Source organism: Ursus maritimus, unplaced genomic scaffold (assembly GCF_017311325.1).
Source record: "Ursus maritimus isolate PB19 unplaced genomic scaffold, ASM1731132v1 scaffold_2, whole genome shotgun sequence".
Classification (NCBI taxonomy): domain Eukaryota; kingdom Metazoa; phylum Chordata; class Mammalia; order Carnivora; family Ursidae; genus Ursus; species Ursus maritimus.
Window position 1 is genome coordinate 16,752,052 of NW_024424452.1, and position 15,568 is coordinate 16,767,619.

The window sequence follows — 15,568 nt, forward strand, 5'->3', positions numbered from 1 at the left end:
TTTGATATGATCAAGGAATGGCGCCCTTAAGAGCGTCCAGTGACAACTGAAGCCAGGATGTCGCCATATTTTCTGAAGACACCTTCCGGGTCCCTTAACCCGGCTAAGTCCAAGCTGCCATGAAGTGAATAAACACCGAGGGGTTTTGTTTGTCCCCATCACCACCCCCGAATCCCTAGCAGCTAGTCCCTGCTACCTCGATACCCTCGACTGCGTTCGGACGCCAAGACTGGGCGGGGCCCCGAGCTTCGGAGCCCTTCCTGTGGACGACGAAAGCTGAGGCCGCGCGCGGGAAGGCGGTGGCCTCGGGGACAAGGCGGCCGGTGCTCGGGGCCGGGAGGCCCCATGGCGCCGCCCCCAGCCCCGCTTCTGGCGCTGAGACTGGGGGAGACCGGGCCTGGTTACAAGAAGCCCGGGGCCGTGAGCTTCGCGGACGTGGCGGTGTACTTCTCCCCGGAGGAGTGGGGTTGTCTGCGGCCCGCGCAGAGGGCCCTGTACCGGGACGTGATGCGGGAGACCTACGGCCACCTGGGCGCGCTCGGTGAGGCCCCGGGTCAGAGCCCCCCCTCCTCCTTCACTGGGGTTCACAGGGGAGATGACATGAGGACCGAGAGGATTGTGAGCCCTAATCCCGCACTATTCCACCAACAGCACCAGCCATCTCCATTCCCAGGGCCTCAGGTTAAGGGAGTGCTTCCAGCCGGCATCCGCTTCCTTCAGGCAGGAGCATTGCAGACCCCGTCCAGGTTGAGCCTAAGTTCTGAGGAGGTGCCCTTACCCTGGCAGGGGGATGCCATCTGCCCAGGACAGCCGCTCAGGCCAGCACTGTGATCCCTGTTCTCTCCCAGGATTCCCAGGCCCCAAACCAGCCCTCATCTCTTGGATGGAACAGGAGAGTGAGGCTTGGAGCCCCGACGCCCAGGATCCTGAGGAGGGGGAAAGCCTGGGAGGAGCTCTGAGAGGTGAGGGATTGTCCCAAGTCTCCCCCCACTTGGTGCTCCAGGGCTTCCTGTCTCACAAAATTTTCCTTTGGATCCCCACTTCCAGCAACCTTAAAGGAATGAAAGAGCCCGCCGATGTTGGATACTAAAGGAGGAAAGAAGGCAGACCTGGTACAAGGTTTCAGAACTTGGGACAGTTAGTCATTTTAGGACCAGAGTAGGAGAATCAGGAACCCAAGTCCCAGACTCAGGTTTTTAGGGCCCTCTTAGCGAAGACACCACTCATTCTCCCCTTTTCAAGAACGACTAAAACCCCCTAGGAATGGAAGCGGCTTCAGGTCTGCCTTTCACATTCCTCAAGCAAGGCAAAGTGGTTCAAGAGAAACTGCCCAGTAATTAACAATGTGGCTCTTCTCCCCTCACCATCCCCTAGCAGAGTGACCTTGAGCAAATATGTTTCCTCATCTGTAAAGTCTTATCCTACAAAAAATCGAGAAAACACAATAATAATATTGTTTTATTGAGCATTTGCTAAATGCCTAACATGCTTCTCCTGCTTTAGTCCTCCCAACAACCCTGTGAAGTAAGAAACCATTGATTCCCATTTGAAACATGAGAGGCCAAAGCCCGGATAAGTCACTCTTAGATGTGAACCTTGTTTATCATCCTTCAAAGCCTGGGCAGTACTTTTCTGCCACTTCCCTAAGTATAAGAACTCTGTAACCTGAGATGGTGTAAGCAAATGTGTTTTAGAATATATCTTGGGGCGCCTGGGTGGCTCAGTTGCCTGAGCTGCCTTTGGCTCCAGTCATGATCCCAGGGTCCTGGGATCGAGTCCCGCATGGGGCTCCCTGCTGAGCAGGGAGCCTGCTTCTCCCTCTTCCTGCTGCTCCCCTCACTTGTGCTCTCTGTCAAATAGCTCCCCTCACTTGTGCTGGCGCTCTCTCTAATAAATACAATCTTGAAAAAATAAAAATGAAATAAAATGTATCTTAATTCCCGTTTCCCAGGAGACACCCCAAACAAGAAGGAAGAGGCCCTGGAGGAAGGGCCAGGAGCCAAGGGACCCAGAAAGACTCCTGGGAAGGAGCCTTCTAAAGAGCTGGTGAAACACAGCCCTGACTGGACCATCAGAAAAGTTTCGGCAAGAGCACAGCCGCCCACCCATGCTGCCTGGAACCAGAGCACAGGTGTGCAGCCCTCAGCCCCGGCGCCCAGCGTGGACACTCAGGACAGCCAGCGGCGCCACGTGTGTGCAGACTGTGGCCGCCGCTTCACCTACCCCTCCCTGCTGGTCAGCCACCGGCGGATGCACTCAGGGGAGCGGCCCTTCCCCTGCCCGGAGTGTGGCATGCGCTTCAAGAGGAAGTTTGCCGTGGAAGCACACCAGTGGATCCACCGCTCGTGCTCCGGGGGGCGGCGGGGCCGGAGGCCTGGGATCCGGGCTGTGCCTCGGGCCCCGGTGCGGGGTGACCGGGACCCGCCTGTGCTGTTCCGACACTACCCGGACATCTTTGAGGAGTGCGGGTGAGCTGCTCCTGCAGGCTGGGGTTGAGCCTGACCTTGGACTGCCTGAGCCCTAAGGGGGGCTTCTGGGGCAGGGATTTGGTCTCCCTGGTCTCCCTTGGTCTCCCCTCAAGGATCCCTCAAGTTTCAAAACTTGTAAAAAGAAAAGTGCCTGTAAAGATGCAAATAGATTAAACTTAACACTACTCCCCCACCCAGTCTTTATAAAAAAAAATGAAGAGAGTGAGATGCTGGACTTTTCTCCAACTATTCATCTCAGCAGCTGGTACAAGCAGGATCTTACCGTCGTCTCGGAACCCTCCCCTTGCTGCTTCTCTACATCAGAGGCAAATGCTGAGGGGACTGAGGCCTGGGGAGGGGGCCCTGGGACCCAGGGCATGGTCAAGCCCTGGCTAACTTACAGCAGCAGGGAGCCTGGGAAGTGAAGTGGGTGGGAAGGGTACAGAAGCACAGATCTAGTCTCTTTGGCAAGTCACACGCTGTCCCTGAGCCTCAGCTCCCTCATCTGTAAAATAAAGATTAAAAATATCTACCTCAATGGGTTACTGTGAAGGCTGAAATTTTAACAAGATAGTATGTATGACAGAGTAAATGTGCAATAAACATTTGTTGAAAAAGTGAATTCTTGTCGACATCTTCTGCTTCCGAAAATGTAAAGAAGCCTGTAGCAGACAGGGACATCGATAGTCCTATTTTGCAGATGAGTAAACTGAGGCTCTGAGAAAATAGGGATTTTCTCAAAGTGTCACTGCTATAAGGCAGCAAAACTGGAAACACACAGTGCCTAGATATCTACCCCTTTCTATGGGCAGTCACATCTGGGCAGAAAACAGAGCGGGGCTCAGGTGAGGGGGAGGTGAGAACTGGGGTCTGGGCAGGGGCCTAGCCCTGCCTTCGAAGGGAGTCTCAGCAGAAAATGGAGAGTCCCACCAAGGCCGGTGACCTTTCACTTAGAAAGTGCCGTCCACATTCAGTGGCCATAGATTGAGTGGCTTCTGTGGGAGAGACTACTCAGTGGTAAGGGAGTCCCAGGATGAGGCAGGCTGATCCCATTCATTCATTCACTCATTCACTCAGCAAACATCATATGAGGCCTCTGTGGGGTTTTGTGCTGTGCTCCAGGGACACTTGGGACTCAGGTTCCATGTTCCATGGTGATTGGGGCTATGCTGGAAGAAGTCCAGAGGCCCCACCTAACCCATGCTGGCTGGTGATCCACCAGGAAATGCAGCTTGGAGAAGGAGATGGTTGTACTTCCCGTAACATGAGTAGGAATTCTAGTAGAAATAGTAGGAAGAGTAGAGTAGGAATTGGAGTGGGCCGAGATTTTCAGGCAAAGGGAGCCTGTTTCATAGAAAGGATGAAAAATGGGCACAGCGTGGAGTAGAGGTTAATCTCCGGCAAGTCAGTGCCCCGCCTCTCTGTGCCTTAGTTTCTTCATCTGTGAAACCTGCATAATAATAGCACCTACGCCCTAAGAGTGATATATGAATTAAATGAGATAATACAGAAGAGAGCCTTGCTCGTTAGTGTTTAAAAAACACTGGTTACTGTTATTCTAAAAGAATACAAAATAGTATGTGAGGAGGACAAAGAGACCTGGGCAGGTCTTCTGAATCAAGGGAGGTTTCCTGGAGGAGGTGGTTCGAACTGGCCTTGAAGGATGGGAAAGATTTCAACCAGGTTAGGCATGTATAGGGAACGGTCAGCAGCTCCACCTGAGTGAAACATAAAGACCTAGGTAAAGGGTTAGAGAAGACACACGCAGCCATCTGGGGACGCCACAGATCCCCGCAGGAGGACTTGAGGTTTACCCGGTAGGCACTGAGGAGCCATACATAGGTCTTGAACAGGAGCAGGGCTATTTGACCAGTTCTGTCAGAAGATGTGACCTGTGCAGGAGACTAGACTAGAGATCTGTGGGGCAGCTGCTTCCAGGAAGAGGTGAGCAGGAACTGGGGCCAGGCTAAAAAGCAAGACTCTCTCTTGCAGTTGCCCTTGTTTGCTGACCTTGGGATTGGGGAGAAAGATACTCAGGAGAGGCTTCTGCCACAGAATCTGCGTGGCTCAGTGACTGATAGTAGGAGCTGTGAACAAGTATGTCCCAGGGGGTTCGAGCTTGGAGAGCTGGAGCAAGGGAGCCTGAGGGCCTGGCGAGGGGCCATCAGGCAGGAGGGGGACAGTGTGGAGGACAAGGGATGACCAGCGCTGGAGAGGGGTGAGGCAAAGAGAAGGTGGAGCGGGAGAGAAGAGGCCCCACGAGGGAGGGCGGAGCAGAACCCAGCATAGTGTATCAGGCACAGAGCTGCCCACGTCAGCACAGGGCACAGAGTGAGTGCTGTCTGCCTTCTTGTGCATTTATCCATTTAACAAATACCTACTAAGTACTGGCCATGTACCAGGCACTATTCTGTGTGCCAAGATATGGCATGGAAAACAGACATGCAGACTGTTTTGGAGCTTACATTCGAGAGGGGTGCGGTAAAAACAAGGGATAAGCCAGCACATAAAGCAGACAGACAAGTAGGGTGCCTGGGTGGCTCAGTTGGTTAAGCATCTGCCTTTGGCTTGGGTCATGATCCCAGGGTCCTGGGATCCAGGTCCACATATGGCTCCCTGCTCAGCGGGGAGCCTGCTTCTCCCTCTCCCCCCTGCGTGTGCTCTTTCTTGCTCGCTCACTCTCTCAAATAAATAAAACCTTTAAAAAAAAAAAAAAAGATAAGACAGACAAGTGATAAGCCAGTACACGAGACAAGTTATTGTAACTTGTAAACAATAAGTATCACAAAGGTACTAAAACAGAGGATGTCCTCAAAGTGCCTGTTGCACACGGATACTCAGGCCAGGTCTTGGTGCAGAGGAGACATCTGAACTGAAATCCAAATGATAAGGAGCCAAGGGGAAACGGGTCAGGTGGCAGGATGTGGGAATGAGGGAGTGCAGGGTTTCAGAGGCTGGTAGTTGGCAGGGGTGGGGGTGGGGGTTCCAGGCAGAGGGAATAGCAGGTGCCATACTATGAGGTAGGGCTGAGTTTAGGTGAGGTGCAGAAAGGACTCTGGTGGCTGGATTGAGGAACTGAGTGGAGGAGAATCACCGATGAGCTTGGAGGAGGGGGAAGGGAGCGGGTCATAGAACTCTGGCTTGCCACGATGCCAAATCTGGATTTGATTCTAAATATATTGGGAAGCCACTGGGTTATGTTTGGTTTTGCCTTGTGGTAAAATACACATACAAAATTTACCATTTTATATATTTTGGAGTATACAGTTTAGTGGCATTAAGTACAATCACATTGTGTGTGTATCCATCACCAACAGCCCTCTCTAGAACTTTTCCATCTTCCCCAGCTGAAATCCTGTACCCATTAAACATTAAGTCCCCACTCCTCCTTTCTCCAGCCCCCAGCAACTACCATTCCATTTTCTCTCTCTATGAATCTGATTACTCTAGGGACCTCATATAAACCACGGGGAGGTTTCAAGCAGAGTGGCAAGGTGATGTCATTGGCAAACCCGCTCTGGCGGCTCTGAGAATGGACTGCAGTGGGGCAAGCAGAGTGGAGATGGAGAGTGGCAGAAGGCCGGACGTAAACACTGGGAGCTGAAGGGCCAGGACCTGTCTGTGGGCTGGATGTGGGGGCTGAGAGCATCAGAGGAGCCAGGAATGATGATCAGATTTTTGGCTGAGTGAGGAGGAGGAGAGAGGGGCCAGTTCCTGGGATGGCCGGGGTTGGGGGCGATGACAGGGGGGGACTGTAGCATTTTAGAACTGGAAGGGAGCTTTGGGGAACTTTTTGCCTGGTTCAAAGGTTTCAGCAGGGTTTAGGAAGCTGTGGGTGGAATAGGTTTCTTTGCTGAGGAGATTCTCTGGGGGACGTGGGGAAGAATGCCTGGTTCTTTCCACAAGCTTTTATGTGAACACTATTTCACAGAATTCGCTCTGAGAGAGGCTGAGGCCCAGAGAGGGGAAGGATCTCACTTAAGATCACACCACTGGAGTAGAGGCAGAGGTAGGCCTGGAACCCAAATCTCTGGATTTCTCAGTGGATGCTCTTGCTCTTTTCACTACACCAGGCTGTGGTGTTGATGGATGGGAAAGGCTGGAGGCCCAGAGACCAGCCAGGCGACCCAGACCTCCATCAGCAAGGGCCTGAGCAGAGAAGCCCGCTGGTGAGAGCTGCCACAGGGTACCTTTTGTGAAGCCTGTTGTCACCCTTCTTCCGGGGCAATTTCACATCCCTCCTAAACACCCAAATGACATTTTTTTTTCTTGCCATGACATGATCCTTAAATACAACCTTTTTACTTACTTTTAATACTTATAGCCCATCATATAAGTTTTTTTTCCTCTTTACATTTACACGACAGCATGGAATTGTATATGCAGCCAGAAGCCGCTCTTCTGACCCCCCAGGTTGCTGCTGCACACGCTACCCCACATTTCAACTGCATCTTGGTAACCTGGCTTAAAATCCTGCCTCGCTCTGTGGTTGCTGGGATCGTACCTTCAATTAATGGAAGCATTACAGCATGGGTTCTGGAGTTAGACTGTCTGGGTTTGAATCCTGGCTCCGCCACTTACCGGCTGGGTGGCCTGGGGCAAGGTCACCCCTCTGTGCCTGTTTCCTGATCCAGAAGGGCACTTACCTCTGAGGGATTGTGCGGGTTCAATGAGTTCACAGACAGAAGCGCTCAGAACAGTCTGGCATATAGTAAGTGATCAAGTAAGATAAACCAACATGATTAATGTCTTAGTCCTACCACAGAACCAACTGCAGCCCTTGCATAATTGGCCATTGTTCCCGTAGAGGATTTAGGAAGGCTTCAGGCACCTTCAAACGGAGCGTTAAAACAAATGAGCCAGGTCATTCAGTAACTCACCTACTTTTTATACCATCATCACTTAAGTGGAGAATGGAGTTCGTTTTCACAAGGTCAGCAGGGGTCGGCGCATTCTAAGTCTTCAGTTGCTTTCCTGGAACAGGCCTGGAGGAGGCAGCGCGAGATAGTGGAAAAGGCTCGAATTTAGGAGTCTGCAGCCGCTCAGTCTCTAATGGGCGGCCTGACCTTGGTAACGACCAGGCTTCAGTTTCCGCTTCTGTCAAGTAGCTGAACTCTAAGGCGTTCAGAGGCATTCGGCCCAGTGCCCTCGGTTAAAGAGCTAGCGAATAGATAGAAACAGCAGATAGACTATATCTGGAGACATGTTCAAGAAACCGATAATAGAAGAATAGGGTTGGGGGAGGACACGTCACAGAATATTCTGTACCTTGTAAATGAAAAAAAGTTGAGAAATGAACTAGCTTGCCAAAAATAAATTTTAAGACCAGGTCACTGAGTGGGCGTTCTGAAGGGAATTGGAGGGGAGTCGCCAGGCGGAGGTCCCCGGGAGTCCTGGCCACCTTGCCCCTCCCTCGAACCCCTGGCGGCCCGGGGCCCTCCTCCCCTCTCGCCCCGCCGGGCCTGAACACGGACGCCGAAGCGGCTGCGACCATCTTAACTGTGGGCAAGAGCGGCTCCCAAGGCGGCTTGCGGAACAGAAGCCAGCTCAAGAGCGGAGTACACCAGGTCATCAATTCCAGACCACAGTAACCTTGTTAGGCGCTTCTCTCTAAAACTGAAAAACACTGGAATGCCACCATCTTTTCCGAGGGCGCCTTCATTTTCTCCGTCGTGGAACCACCGAGTTCGCGTAACCGACCGTTTCTAGCTGTCCTAGAGCGGCCCCACCAGCGGCTACTTCCGGCCGCGAAGGCCAGGACGACTCTAGCTCCCCGGAGCCGGGCTGCTGGTGGGGAGGGGCTTTTGGGTCCCTGGCCCCGCTCTCGGCTCCCTGCTGAGGTACCCGCCAAGGCCGGGCCGGATGGAGGAGGGGGATAAGGCCAAAGGCCGTGAACTTCGTGGAGGTAGCCGCGTATTTCTTCCCCAGGAACGGGGGTGTCTCCGGCCCGCGCCGAGGCCCAAATGCCTAGACGTGCTGCGGGATACCGGTAGCCACCTGGGTACGCTCGATGAGGTCCGGCCATCCGGGATCTGTGAAAAGGGAAGGGGGCGGATGGGATGCGCAGGTCTGAGTGCCAGACTGGCCCCCAACTCCTCCTGCCCTAGGATGACTTTGTTTCCCGTGACCCCCGCGAGATCGGCCTAACTGAAATTTACAACTGAGCCTCTTCGGCCGGCTCCTCCGTGGTGCCCCAAGACTTCTGCAAACAGTTCAGTACCTGTGTACCACAGTGTGAAAGCCCCTGGCATGCTAACCGCCAATTCAAACCCCCTCCCTCCCTACAGGAGAATGATGCCATTGGCTCCAGCTACAAGGAATCTTTGGGTTTTTTGGACACACATCTGGCTTAATGGTAATCTAACGTCTTTCAATGCCCTTTTCAAATGCCGCCCCTAAAAAGTTCCTCCTGGAGCTCTTCTGCCCCATGCAGGAAGTCTTAACTGCAGCTCTTCGTCTAGCTCTCTAACTGCCTGAAGATCTCTGTATCTGTGCCCCCAGAGCTCATAGGTGGCATCTCTCTCCCTTAGTGTAAATTTAGAGCAGAAACCTTATCTTGGCTCACCAATGTCTCCCAACACCTAAAACATCTAGAACAATGCCTGCCACACACACGATGCCCAGTATGTTTTCAATAAATGAATGAATGAAGAATTGTTTGTTGAGTGATTAGGGTTCTTCCCCAGGATTCCCAGACCCCAAACCAGCCCTCATATGGCCCAGCCGTGGAGTGTAGATGCTTGGGATCCCCAGGTGGATACCTGAGAGAAAGAGGAGAAGTCAGGGTGATGTTCCAGGTCTAGCTGGAAGGGAAAATGTTTTGTTGAACAAGAAACACCATCTGGGGTGCCTGGGTGGCACAGCGGTTAAGCGTCTGCCTTCGGCTCAGGGCGTGATCCCGGCGTTATGGGATCGAGCCCCACATCAGGCTCTTCTGCTATGAGCCTGCTTCTTCCTCTCCCACTCCCCCTGCTTGTGTTCCCTCTCTCACTGGCTGTCTCTATCTCTGTCGAATAAATAAATAAAATCTTAAAAAAAAAAAAAAAAAAGAAAGAAAAAGAAACACCATCTAGGGGCGCCTGGGTGGCTCAGTCCGTTAAGTGTCTGCCTTTGGCTCAGGTCATGATCCCAGGGTCCTGGGATGGCGCCCCACATTGGGCTCCCTGCTCGTGGTCTCTCTCTCTCAAATAAATAAATAAAATCTTTAAAAAAGAAAAGAAGGGGCGCCTGGGTGGCACAGCGGTTAAGCGTCTGCCTTCGGCTCAGGGCGTGATCCCGGCGTTATGGGATCGAGCCCCACATCAGGCTCCTGTGCTGGGAGCCTGCTTCTTCCTCTCCCACTCCCCCTGCTTGTGTTCTCTCTCTCACTGGCTGTCTCTCTCTGTCGAATAAATAAATAAATCTTAAAAAAAAAAAGAAAAAAGAAAAGAAAAACACCATCTAGGGGCGCCTGGGTGGCTCAGTCATTAAGTGTCTCCCTTCGGCTCAGGGTGTGATCCTGGCGTTCTGGGATCGAGCCCCACATCAGGCTCCTGTGCTGGGAGCCTGCTTCTTCCTCTCCCACTCCCCCTGCCTGTGTTCCCTCTCTCGCTGGCTGGCTCTCTCTGTCAAATAAATAAATAAAATCTGAAAAAAAAGAAAAAAAAGAAAAAAGAAAAACACCATCTACATGTTCCTTAGTACTTTTTGCTGTCCTGAATTTATGATAGCCACTGGAGACTAGAATCTTGACCTTCTCTTTCTCACTTAATTGACTGAGGCATCCAGTGGCCCCAAGATCAGGTCACACTGTACAAATGATCCAAACTCTAGGTCAGCGGCAGTGTGGGAATTAAAGTTTAGGATGGAAGCAGTTCACCTTTCTGTCTCTACGTGCCTGTGCCTTGTACCAGCTGTTCCTCTGGCTGAGGGTATCTCTCTGGATTGGTCCTGAAGTGGGAATGCCCCTGACTCACCGTGACCCCCTCAGTTGGCCGATGCAATCTAGGCAGGTGCTTCCAGAGGCTAGGCACCCATCTGCCGTTGTGAAAGTTGATTCTGTCACCTGAACATTGAATAGAGTTTGACTGAACCAGGTAAAAATTAAGTTTTGAATCCGCAATGTTTCAAAACAGCCACTCAGAAAAATGAAACATTTGGAAGGAGCCAGCAGAAGGAGTCTACTGGGGAGTTGTCATGAGCTGGTGTCATGAAAGACACTAGCTTCGTCTCTGAGCCTCTGGTCAAAGCACCCCAGGTAGACAGGCCTTTCCCAACCCCCGACTCTCGGTACTCACACAGCACCCTGCCCTGGGGGCAGGCACGCTTTGCCATGACCTTTCACCTGACTCAGTGCATTCTGGAGAGGGGTCCTTTACCTGCAGCTAGTGTGGCACCTGTTTCTGCCACAGCTGGTACCTCTCATGCCACCTGCTGACTCACACAGGCAAGCTGTCTTATTCCTGTCCCCGTTGTGGGAGGTGCTTCAGCCAGAGGCCCACCAGCAGACCCCAGTGCCAGCCTGGTGCCGTGGACAAGGGCTGACACATGGGTGTGAACTCTGTCCTGGGTTCTTCCTCAGGAGCGTCCAGACCCCAATGTGAGTTTCCAGCACCACTCAGAGCTCTTCCAGGCCTGTGTGTGAGAGGCAGCACCGTGAGGAGAGGGCACTGACAGATGATAAAACGCCATTACTCTTACTGAAATTTTCTTTCTTGTTTTTTTTCTTGTGTCCTTCAGGGGCCTGAGGCTAAGAGTAGCTAGGGCTCAGTCAGCTCCCTGGGCAAATCTGCATCCTTACCTTTTCCAGGCTTTTCCTCGTCTCCTTTTCCCTTCTCTGCTTTGATCACCTGTACTTGCCCAGCTCCTCAGGTGTGGGGAGAAGTATCGACCAGATACAAGGTGTTAGGCAGAAGCCTCAGGAAGAACTCTGGAAGGAGCAATGCAGAGAGAAGCTCCGACTAGACCCCAGACCTGGTGAAAGGAGGTGCATTTCCAAGAGGTGTGTGAAATTCAGTGATTTAGGCAACCAAAGGAAAATCATCAAGTCTTCTTTAAGTAGGGTATTTATGAAGGCATGTGGGGACACAGAGTAAGCCATCAATGAATGTGTGGAGTGAGAGAGGGAGGTTGGAGGTAGAAATGATAGGGAGAGTTGGTGCCATTTGCTTATAAGAGTCCCTAGGAGGAGCAGGCTGGGGGAAGAAGGCTCGGGTGGAGTTCATTTGGGGCCATGCCTAGTGCGTGGTGCTAGTGGGAATTCGTGCAGGGGCAAGGGGGCAGGTGGCTCTGTGATCAGGAGCTTAGGAGCTGGGCTTGAGCAAGAGGCACACAGATGTTGCAGCGGCCTCCTGCAGGGCACGTGCGGAGACAGGAAGGTTGCAGAAAGTGGGTCCTTCTGACTTTTTTTACATACCTTCCCCTACTCCCCCTCCCAACCTCCCCCTCGATCTCCTGAAATAGAAGCTCCCAGAACTTCAGGCTCGAAGAAGCTTCCAGTAGAGAAGGTTCTCTTTTACCCACTACATTTTTCTCCTCTCAACATTGGGAAAAGTGTGTTGTCACCCAGTGACGGGCCGAGACCCAGAACCCCACTCGTGAACGGCCCGGGGACGAAAAGGAGCGTGGCACTCACAAAGGCAGAGCGGGCCGGGTCAGCCCGCACCTCCCGCCGCGCGCGTCCCGCCTCCAAAGCCGGGCGGGGCGGAGGCTGAACGTCCCAGCGCGGCGGGTGCGGGCCCCTCGCGGGGCAGGGGTGGCCCGCCGGCCGCCGTCTCCAGCACTTGTCGCCGTCGCGGCCATTTTGGCTGAGGGCTCGAGCACAAAGCCACCTGGAGACCCCGGGGGAGGTGCCATCTGGGCGGGCTGCGTCGGAGCAACGTTCGGGCGGCGCGTTGCCGCCATTTCTTTCTGATGCTCTGGGGTCCTTCTGCTGGCGGCTCTTGGCCTTCGGCCACCCGGGGGGGCCCTCGGGGAGCCGGCTGCGGCGCTCGCGGCCTTCCGGACCGCGCCCCGACTCCCGGGCGTCCTCCGGCACGGGCGGCTCCGCGGACCCCGGCCCGGCCCTTGCCATGGCGCCGCCGCCTACCCCGCTCCCCGCGTGGGAACCGGCCGGCGCCGGACGCGAGCGGAGGAGACCGGGCGCCGTGAGCTTCGCGGACGTGGCGGTGTACTTCTCCCCGGAGGAGTGGGGCTGTCTGCGGCCCGCGCAGAGGGCCCTGTACCGGGACGTGATGCGGGAGACCTACGGCCACCTGGGCGCGCTCGGTGAGGCCCCGCCTGCTCGCCCGGGCCACCTCCCCGCCCACCCCGCCCAGCCTCCGGGGCCGGCCCGGGCAGCTGGAGGCCCGAGGCCCGGGAAGCCGGGACGGCGGGGGGCGGCCTCCCGGCAGCGTGGGGTTTACGTTCTCCTCCCCCAGGGTTCCGAGGCACCAAGCCAGCTCTCATCTCCTGGGTGGAGGAAGAGGCCGACCTGTGGGGCCCGGATGCCCGGGATCCGGAGGTGGGAGAGTGTCTGACAGAAGCAGACGCAGGTGAAGTATGGGGTCCTGCGTCTCCTGGGACCGCCTCTGGGCCCGAGCCAGCCAGCTGCCCTCTGCCAAACACCTTCCCTGCCCCTCATTTTCTTCCCTGAATTGCTTTCCCTGCCGAGGCCTCTGCCTCGCTGCAGGGTTCAGCCTAGAAAGGGGCTGGGAGTGTGGCCCAGGCTCTGCTGGGTTGCGGGACCCTGCGTACCTGCCTCTCCAGCGGATCTGTGCCCCTCACATCTTGCTGGTCTCGAAGCTCTGTTGAGCTTCACATCATCCCTCCTGCGGCTTTGCCACACCATAGCTTCTCTGCCACCTCTTGTGTTTTAGTGTCCTTTCTTTCTGTTACAATTTCGTTGGCCGTCTCCTTTCTCGTGGGTGCCACTGTTTACTTCCTCCATTTATCCTTGCAGTGCATCCCTTCCCTGTGAACTTGTCAATGTCGACCATGTTCCTGCCTCTCTTACTGTTCCTGCTGCCTGGAGTGTCCTAAAACATCCACTCATCCTCCATGATCCAGCAGAAATGTCCCCTCTGACCCCATTTCCGCAGCTCTGAGGTAGAATGTATGGTGTTCTGTTCCTTCCTTCTTTGTCTCGGCGTCTTTTCTGCCCTCTGCAGCTCAGGAAAAGGTCACTCGGAACTTCCCTGCCTGTACCGAGCTGAGTCCCAGAGGCAGCAGTGGGTCCAGAAGGTGGCTGTATCTAAAAGGCTTCTCTGTCACCCTTTGGGGTTTGGCCATAAGGACCAGGATAAGCCAGGGTCTGAGCTCTCCCCTTACCCTCCAGCAGATACCAGAAACAAGGAAGAGAAAAGACAAAGAGAAGGGACGGAGGCCCTGGAGAAGAGCCTTTCTGTGGAAGCTCGGCGTCCTGGGCTGAAGGCCCTGACACACCCTTCTGCTGGGCTCCCTTGTAGCTTGCAGCAGCCGTCCAAGGCACCTCGCCGGGGTCGCCCCCCACTCTGTGCCCATCCCCCTGTCCCAAGAGCCGACCGGCGTCATGGTTGCTATGTGTGCGGGAAGAGTTTTGCCTGGCGCTCCACCCTCGTGGAGCACACGTACACCCACACGGGTGAGAAGCCCTTCCGTTGCCCTGACTGTGGCAAGGGCTTCAGCCAGGCCTCCTCTCTGAGCAAGCACCGGGCCATCCACCGTGGGGAGCGGCCGCACCGCTGCCTGGACTGTGGTCGGGCCTTCACCCAGCGCTCTGCCCTCACCACTCACCTACGGGTCCACACGGGCGAGAAGCCCTACTGCTGTGCTGACTGTGGCCGCTGCTTTAGCCAGAGCTCTGCCCTCTACCAGCACCAGCGGGTCCACAGTGGTGAGACTCCCTTCCCCTGCCCGGACTGCGGCCGCGCCTTTGCCCACGCGTCAGACCTTCGGCGCCACATACGCACCCATACGGGGGAGAAGCCCTACGCGTGCCCAGACTGTGGGCGCTGTTTCCGACAGAGCTCTGAAATGGCAGCCCATCGGCGCACCCACAGCGGTGAACGCCCCTACCCCTGTCCTCAGTGTGGCAGGTGCTTTGGCCAGAAGTCAGCCATGGCCAAGCACCAGTGGGTCCATAGGCCTGGTGCCGGGGGGCACAGGGGCCGGGGTGCCAGTGCGTTACCTGTGCCTCTGGCCCCTGGCCAAGGGGACCTGGACCCACCTGTGGGTTTCCAGCACTACCCAGAAATATTCCAGGAGTGTGGGTGATGGTCTCAGAGATGTCAGGGCAAAGGGTGAAGATATAGACATTGCCCGAGGCCCGGGTTGGGCTCAGGTGCCTGAACGTCTGTGGCAGCTCCAGGGAGGTCACAGAAGTCCAGGCAAGAGGGGGACCTGGGGATGAGGACCCTCTTACCTTAGGCCTTCACGAGCTTGATCTGCTGACACCTTGCTCCCTACTGTCCCAGACTCTAGAAGCCCCCTCTGCTCCGTTAGGGCCGAGGTAGGCTCCTGCACAGGATCTCCCCTGTGGGAAGACGAGGCTGTTTCTCCGCTTAGACATGCTAAGAGGATTGAGGTAGAAGGAAGTTTGCTGTATCCACTGTCTTTAGTGCAGGAGTTAAAAACGGACAGCCATGTACTCAATCTGGCTTCTAGCAACCTTTTACAAATTATTTTTGGTCCAACCAGCCTTTAAAAATGTTACAAATCGTGGTTAAGACTTTAAAGGATGTTTCACACAAAAATTCAGGTTTCTGGCCTCTTCTGAAATATCCAAGGATTTGGCAACTCGACCTGAGCTCCCACAAAAGCACGGTTGGCAGGAGGCACGGGGCAGCTGTTCAGCCTGCCCAGCAGCCCTTCCTGGCTTGCCACCAGCATCAGCTGGCCCTCGTCCTCGCTTGTCCGTGTCCCTGGTACAGCAGGCCCTCTCCGTCGGGCATTGTCCCCTTGTTTACGGGACCCGTTGGGCTCCCGGAGTCACCTGAGTTTGCAAACTGGCGGATAGCGTTCATGTTGTCTTGACCCAGGGATTCAGGCCGACAGCACCTGTGTGAAAGGGCAGCAGGAGAGGAGGAAAAGCAGGCTTATTTTCAGATGTTTGCTTGTATCACGTTCTCTGGTTTACAGAGTACTGTCTTGTCCTTCAACTCATT

At 54.7% G+C, this 15,568-nt stretch overlaps 1 protein-coding gene across 7 annotated transcripts; it reads left to right on the forward strand.

Moving 5' to 3' along the window:
* The first annotated feature begins 24 nt into the window (after window positions 1–24).
* Window positions 25–15,150, forward strand: LOC103657865 (zinc finger protein 688). Of its 7 annotated transcripts, XR_005835994.1 has the most exons (5): window positions 45–541; window positions 849–962; window positions 1,952–8,308; window positions 8,397–8,469; window positions 8,756–9,115. XR_005835994.1 is itself a non-coding variant. In XM_040635076.1 (4 exons), exons 1-4 carry the CDS (start codon window positions 346–348, stop codon window positions 14,676–14,678), a joined length of 1,227 nt encoding a protein of 408 aa, XP_040491010.1. In that variant the 5' UTR covers window positions 25–345; the 3' UTR covers window positions 14,679–15,150. The 7 variants fall into 7 exon arrangements, 4 of the variants coding, with proteins under 4 accessions (XP_040491010.1, XP_008683529.2, XP_040491009.1 ...); XM_040635076.1 differs by lacking the exons at window positions 849–962; window positions 1,952–8,308; window positions 8,397–8,469; window positions 8,756–9,115 and adding exons at window positions 12,661–12,713; window positions 12,866–12,979; window positions 13,762–15,150 and having other exon boundaries at window positions 25–488; XR_005835993.1 differs by having other exon boundaries at window positions 1,952–8,469.
* The last annotated feature ends 418 nt before the right edge of the window (window positions 15,151–15,568 follow it).

What these genes read in the sequence shown, in the direction of transcription:
- LOC103657865 (XM_040635076.1), top strand. Translation starts at nt 346, where the DNA reads ATGGCGCCGCCCCCAGCCCCGCTTCTGGCGCTGAGACTGGGGGAGACC. An exon ending in TGTCTGCGGCCCGCGCAGAG is followed by an intron (nt 489 to 12,660) that starts GGCCCTGTACCG and finishes GCCCGCGCAGAG; the next exon opens with GGCCCTGTACCGGGACGTGA. An exon ending in TCTGACAGAAGCAGACGCAG is followed by an intron (nt 12,980 to 13,761) that starts GTGAAGTATGGG and finishes CTTACCCTCCAG; the next exon opens with CAGATACCAGAAACAAGGAA.